The sequence below is a fragment of the Carassius carassius genome, chromosome 15 (genome assembly GCF_963082965.1).
Source record: "Carassius carassius chromosome 15, fCarCar2.1, whole genome shotgun sequence".
Taxonomy (NCBI): Eukaryota; Metazoa; Chordata; class Actinopteri; order Cypriniformes; family Cyprinidae; genus Carassius; species Carassius carassius.
In genome coordinates, this window is record NC_081769.1 from 20,515,805 (window position 1) to 20,522,858 (window position 7,054).

General features: G+C 38.4%; 1 protein-coding gene across 1 annotated transcript; it reads left to right on the plus strand.

Moving 5' to 3' along the window:
• Positions 1-2,412: 2,412 nt before the first annotated feature.
• On the plus strand, positions 2,413-5,101 carry LOC132157776 (GTP-binding protein GEM-like). The gene is made up of 4 exons (XM_059567060.1): positions 2,413-3,125; positions 3,835-3,911; positions 3,994-4,198; positions 4,382-5,101. The coding sequence occupies exons 1-4, from the start codon at positions 2,810-2,812 to the stop codon at positions 4,657-4,659; spliced, it is 876 nt and encodes a 291-aa protein (XP_059423043.1). The 5' UTR covers positions 2,413-2,809; the 3' UTR covers positions 4,660-5,101.
• The last annotated feature ends 1,953 nt before the right edge of the window (positions 5,102-7,054 follow it).

Here is a 7,054-nt window from a genome sequence, read left to right on the forward strand (position 1 = left end):
CTGCTAATCTGTCTCTCTGTAGTGTTTTTGCTCTCCAAGACCAAATTAACTTATCTCTTTTCATTCCTTCTTTCCTGACGCATGGCCCAGATCCTGCAATTACTGTTTCGAGATCAATGGTCTGCTCAGGTCTCATGGCCATAGCACTAACCTAACGTAACCCACACTTTACTGCAACACCACACACAAATTGCACTATCCCATTCACATCCCTTTTTGTAGATGTTGCTGCTTAAACACTTTTGAAAAAGTTCCAGACTGATCAGCTTTTTCAGCTATCACAACCTAAAATACCATTGTTGCTTTTGGTTTTGTGTTGGTGGTGCATCACTCATATTATTTGTAAAACACCATTTATGTCTCTGACCCGCTCTGATCTCTAATGCCCTATTTCTGATCTGCTCTTAGAGAAGTGAATGAATGAAAGAGGTAATCCAGCACTCTACTGCGATTTCTCTTATCCATCCAATCCCTTCATCTGTATCAATTCTGAATATAGAAGCAATCATCATAATCCAGCAATTACATTAATAACTCATTATAATCTGTCATTTGTCCCTCTTTGAGCATTAAGTCAGTGTCAATCTGTATCTCGGTACGTGTTTATGTGCACGTTTGTGCATGCGTGACATGGAGAGCATGAGCATCTGTGGTGCTGTACTCTGTCTGAACCCTTGATTTGTTTGCATGGTATGTAATAGACTGACGTAGATGTAAAGAGAATGATGTAGCCTGATGAGAATTTAGTTTTGATTTAGTTCAGAATTGGCCACATTGATTTCCTTTAAATTGGTGTTAGCAAGCAAGCCTCGACAGAAAACAGGATCCCGAGATTTGTTCGAGTTTCAAACTGCGATTTGCATTCTGCAGTACAAGTCTTAATTTAAAATATATTTATTATTTGCTGTACCAAACATGTATAAGCAAACTAGTGACTGAGAATGTCTTTTGTTTTGTTTGTCTGTCTATACTAAATGTGATTAGGTGTCCTGAAGAGCCAAATAGGATCTACTGTTCTGCCTAGGTGTCCTGCTTTAACCTGGCCTTAACTGGTTGACCAGCAGACTAATCAAGGTTGCATTATGTCACTGACAATGACACTCACAGTTCATTTTATCCAGTCTGTACAGCATTTTAGACAAACAGACCCAATAAACAGGGAACATTCTCAAACTTTGGATAACGTTCTGGTTAGGTTCTATCAACGTTATAAGCAAATGTAATTCAAATAACATTAACAGAACATTTGTGACCCTGGACCACAAAACCAGTCTTAAGTCGTTTGGGTAAACGTTTAGCAGTAGCCAAAAAAACATTGAATTGGTCAAAATTATCATTTTTTCTTTTATGCCAAAAATCATTAGGAATTAAGTAAAGATCATGTTCCATGAAGATATTTTGTATATTTCATAACGTAAATATAAAAAAACTACATTTTTGATTAGTAATATGCATTGCTAAGAACCTCATTTGGACAACTTTAAAGGTGATGTTAAAGTGAAAAAGTGACGTGACATTCATCCAAGTATGGTACCCATACACAGAATTCGTTCTCTGCATTTAACCCATCCAAAGTGCACACACACAGCAGTGAACACAGACACTGTGAACACACACCTGGAGCAGTGGGCAGCCATTTATGCTGCGGCGCCCAGGGAGCAGTTGGGGGTTCAAGAGACTGTCCCAAGATTCGAACCCATAACCCTATTAGGAGTCAAACTCTCTAACCACTATAGGCCACGACTTCTCAGTATTTCTCAGTATTTAGATTTTTTTGTACCCTCAGATTACAGATTTTCAAATCGTAGTATCTCGGCCAAATATTGTCCGATGCTAACAAACCACATCAATGAAAATATTGACACTTAAGACTGGTTTTGTGGTCCAGGGTCACATTTGTAAAAAGTTGTCTGTAACAACCGTTCATGATACGTTTTTTTTTTTCTTGAATTTTTTTTAGTTGGATGTTCATCTAACATTTGTTACTATAAAAGTGAAACCTTAAAACCTTTCCAGTATGTTTGCAATGATAATATGGCATTTTTCCTTAACATTGTGAACATTCTGAAGTAATGTTCTTATAATTTAGTGGGATGTTAGCAAAACGTTCTAAAAGCATATTTTTGTTAGGCTACCTGGATATCAGGGGCTTTCAAACTTTTGATGCCAAGGAACCCCAAATAGCCTATATGAAGATCTTGCACCCTATCGAGAAATATGAAGGTAGTTGTGTATTTTCATAAAGACCAGTTTATACTTTGTTAGAAAATATTAAGGGTTATGAGATAGAGAGTGGAAATTAACACATTATCTAAAAAATACTGTACAAATATAAAATGTGTTTAAAAATGAATTTTCATAACCACAAGTTTCCTTGAATCTGGTTTTCTCTCAATTTTGGCCCCTGGTCTTGAATCACGTCTCGATGCGCACAAGAGGAACTCACACCCATCGGGCGCTAAAAGGAAAGACCCGCTGCAGCTTATTGGGAGAGAAAAGTGACGTCAAGGAAATCCTCACTGCTACTGAGACCTTAATATAACCATGAACTGCACTGATAGCCCAAAGCACATTACTGCGCAAAATATAGACGTGCAGGATTACCAGGGCAAACAGCTCCAATCCTCACTCAGGTGTGCTTAATTGCAGACAAAGAAGCCAAGAGCAATCAGATCTTGTCGAACAGGTTTCTGTTGGATGGGACTGGATGTTTTATTGGAGCACAATTTGGAGCGTCTGATTTAGTTCGTCAATTCTTTGTGCAGTCACATTCGAAGAGACACCCGTCGTTTGTCGTCGACTTGCACAAATGACCCTGCTGGCGAGCATGCGGCGCCACAGTATCCGCGTTCAGCATCACCTGCACCGGTGGAGCATCTGCGGGACGGACGGAGGACAGCTGCTGAGCGATGGTTTCGCGCCTCCCGACATCGGTATGTCCAGGTCCAGTTCCTGCTCGTCCGCCTCTTCAGACTCCGCTCTCTCCAGCGAGTCTGCGACTCCAACATCCGTCGGACCCTTCACTGTTGTCCTGCTCGGGGACAACGGCGTCGGGAAGTCCGCGCTCGCTAGTATATTCGCTGGAGCATCCGACAGCATGGGCAGCGAATGCGAGTTATATGGAGGTATGTTGACAATTAACTGGACTTTGCCTTTACTCTTTGTACTCCCAACCAACTATCGCAAGTCATCACTTGGCGTTCCATTGATGTTCTAGATTCAGATTGAAATTTGGATATAGCCTAAGCCTGTTTATAGAAGTTATGTTTAGGCTACACCTATTCAACGTTTTCCCATCATAATGGTGCAATTTAAGAAATGTTTACAATTGGAAATCATATAGTCTAGAGGTCATTTAGAATTAGAGAGAATTGTGTAGAATTAGAAATTCAAAACAACAGGTCATAAATGACTTTTATGATTTTTTGACATTTATAAACGAAGTTGCAAACTAGGGGTCCGGGGCTAAAATTGACAAAAAGTCATATTTAGGGAAATATTTTTAACGGCATATTTAGAGGCATTTTTAGGACTACTGAAGTGCACACTAAACATTTAATATAAGTGCAATAATTCTATAAATACAAGAATGAGCATTTAATATTATTATAGCAACAAGTTCAAATATATTCAGAGGCTCATTAACAGAAATCGCTGGCCTTTGTGTAACCGTGTTGCGCAAATCAAACCTCTTCAGATTGAACAGGAATCTTCAAATAAACCAGTTTTTATTGTCACTATAAGATATAAAGTGGATCTGATTGTAATTTTGTATGTTTTTTCCATGGCCGCGATTGATAACCTTCAACCCTTTGTCCTTTTTAATGTTCTCAGGTGAAGTATTTGAGCAGACAATAACAGTAGACGGTGAGAGGGCCACAGTTACCCTACTCGACACCTGGGACTCACGGGTAACACCTTTAGTTCATCAGAAATGTAAATTAATATACTTTATAAGAGGTTTAGAGAAATTCTGATTTCTGTTTCCATCAGGGTGAGGGGGGCTGGACACAGGAGCGATGTTTGCAGACAGGAGACGCTTTCATTATAGTTTATGCCATAACAGATCGTTCAAGCTTCCTTCATGCATTAGATCTTCGTATTCAGCTTCGACGCCAACGTGAGGCCGATCGAACTCCCATCATCCTCGTCGGCAATAAATGTGACCTGGTTCGTTGCAGGGAAGTGTCCATTAGTGGTGAGTGATTCTGAACTTAAATAGTAAAACTCCTCAGTGCTTCTTTACTTCTTAAACTAATGTTACTGCTACCAGTAGCATCTTCTTAATCTGCAAATCCACTTGTGGGATTAATAAATGACTCTTTGTTTTACCTTAGATCACTGGGGATTTTCGTTTATTATTTTATTTTTTATTTTTTAGAGGGTCGCTCGTCTGCTGCTGTCTTTGACTGTAAGTTCATTGAAACGTCAGCAGCTATGCAACACAATGTCTGGCCGCTGTTTGAGGGCATCATCCGCCAGCTCCGTCTGCGAAGAGACAGCACAGAGAACCTCACCAGACGTTGTTCTCTTCAAAAGCGACGGGAGAGTCTCCCGAAGAAAGCGAAGCGTTTCATTAACAGAATGGTTGCTAAGAAGAACAAGCAAGCAGCCTTCAAACTCAAGTCCAAATCATGTCATGACCTGATGAGTCTGTAGTGCAGAGACTTTGAATTGGTCTGAAAATTTGAATTGTATTGTGTGAAGTTTGGGTGCAAACATTCTGGAAAGTATCTGTTCAAGTGTTTGTTTTTTTCCCCATTTAGTGATTTCTAAAAAAGCGATGGATGTCTATATTAGACTGTGCTGTAGAAGAGCATCGATTACAGGCTTCTCGCTCCCTCTGTGAAGGACAGAACGCTCTAGTCTTGCCCATCGTCCATTTCACATGCCAACATTTCAAAAGCTATAAAATACTAAAATGTTTTTGTGGGAACCCCACCTCGCTAAAAGTGGTCCTTTTACTTTTTTTATGATTTTCCTGATGGATTTGCTTTTGAATTGAGAAACTTCTTTGAGGTACATTGTGTGTGAAACGGTTTGTCCAGCTTTTGCTCATTTTGAGCATATAGCATTCAAAAGAAATAAAAGATTGTTTTTTATGATAACTCTCAAATACTTCGGTCCTTTCAAAAGTGCACACATCTGGAAAAGCACTTTTATTACATATCTATGGTAATGTCTTTTCGGCTGGTGTCACGCTGAAGTATATCATATAACATAAATGCATAAAAAAACATACACCAGCTGTTCCTATGGTGTGCATATGACAACATATTATTCAGGGACTACAACTTTAGATATACATATGTCCTCTACCCATTATGCACAAATGATCATTTTTACACGTCGATCGTGTGTTTTTAACAAGTTTACAATTAGGCATACTGTAAAGTCTAAATATACACTGAAAGTCTGGGGTTTAATATTTAATACTGGAAATAACCATTTTTTAACCAAGTTTTTTTTTTTTTTTTTTTATAATCAAAGAACAAAGAAATGTTACTCTTAGTCAATGTTAAATTCAACATCTAGTGAACATGGCCTTACAATATATGACATTATATTTTTTATGCTAACATAGTAATTCTGTAACATATATATTGCACATTTTTTTTTCGCTGGATTAACTAACATTAACTGATGAATAAGTGCTGCCAGTTAACATACAGTATTATTATATTTATCTATTTATTTGATAAATTACGATAATTCACAGATAACGGACGTATTTGATTACAGCCTTAGCCCTGCTGACGAATGTATGTGTGTAATAGAGGAACACATTTGTTCCTGTTATTCAGAAACACTCCTCCTACCTTCCCTTCAAAGGTGAGAAGGACAAATAAATGACACATTGAGCTGATGTGTGATCGCTGCTGTGTGAATGATTATGAATGTAGAAGATGTGTTTAAACTGTAAGACTGAAGCTAGTTAAGCATCCGTTGCCTGTTCGTTTGTGAGTACACATGGAGTTTGGCAGCTTGTCAGGAATTGCTCATTTTGAGGCCATTACCTGTCAGATCTACATTGCAAAGTTACTTAAAATGTGGTCACCTGCAGTATAATAGTTCATCACAGTAGCAGCAGCAGGGTTCTCTGTTTCAGTACCAGTGCCTGCAGTAAGTATCGTCGCTCCTAAACTTAACCTTTACCCTCTTACTTATTCTCCATTGTGCTGATATGACTTCATAATAATTAGTCAATGGAAAACCATGGGAAATTCTTGAGTAACTACCACTCAAGGTGCCTTTAACCTGAGACATTTACATGGAAGGGGTCACTTTTACAGGAAGTGATTACAATAGATTTTTCAGAAGTATTCATGTCCATATTTGCTTTATCTTATGTAAGTGTGCCGCCACTCGCACCTGTAATACCTGATGTTTCAAATCATTCTGTGGTCGTATTTTTAAAAGATTACATTTAAAAAATGTTTTCAGTTGTTTTTGTCAATAGAGCGAAAGTTAACGGGGTCCAAAACAACATCATCTTTTGTGTTCCACAGAAGAAAGAAAAGCCATGCAGGTTTGGAACGAAACAATATTAGAGTAAGTGTCACTGCTGAATAGCTTAGAAGTTCTATCTGATGTATTCATTTTCAGATTTAGATGAAACTGAGAAGCATGGAGCACAACCATGCCAGACTCTGTCAAAAGATCAAGGATCAAAGATTGCTGGCCTGTATTACTCAAGATTGTGAGCACACAGCTGTGTGAAGGTGACCTTTACGCTCTGTATGAATATACAGTGATTTTCATCTGTCACACAGCTTGTTTTCAGATATATATTTTTCTCTTTTTGTCCAAGCTTGTCCTCAGAATTGTGCTTTGTCCTTATCATCTTGCATAGAAATTACTGAAGTATGGCCCTTAAATACAGAGGGAGATTTTTGATGCATTTTTTGTTTTGTGTCCTTTTAATTAAACGCTTAATGTTTATACATGAACACATCCACCAATCCAGAACACTATTCGCCAAACGGTACCATAAAATAGCTTCAATTTGCAGTCCACTCCCCTGAGCGGTGAATCAGTAGATAATGATTAGGCT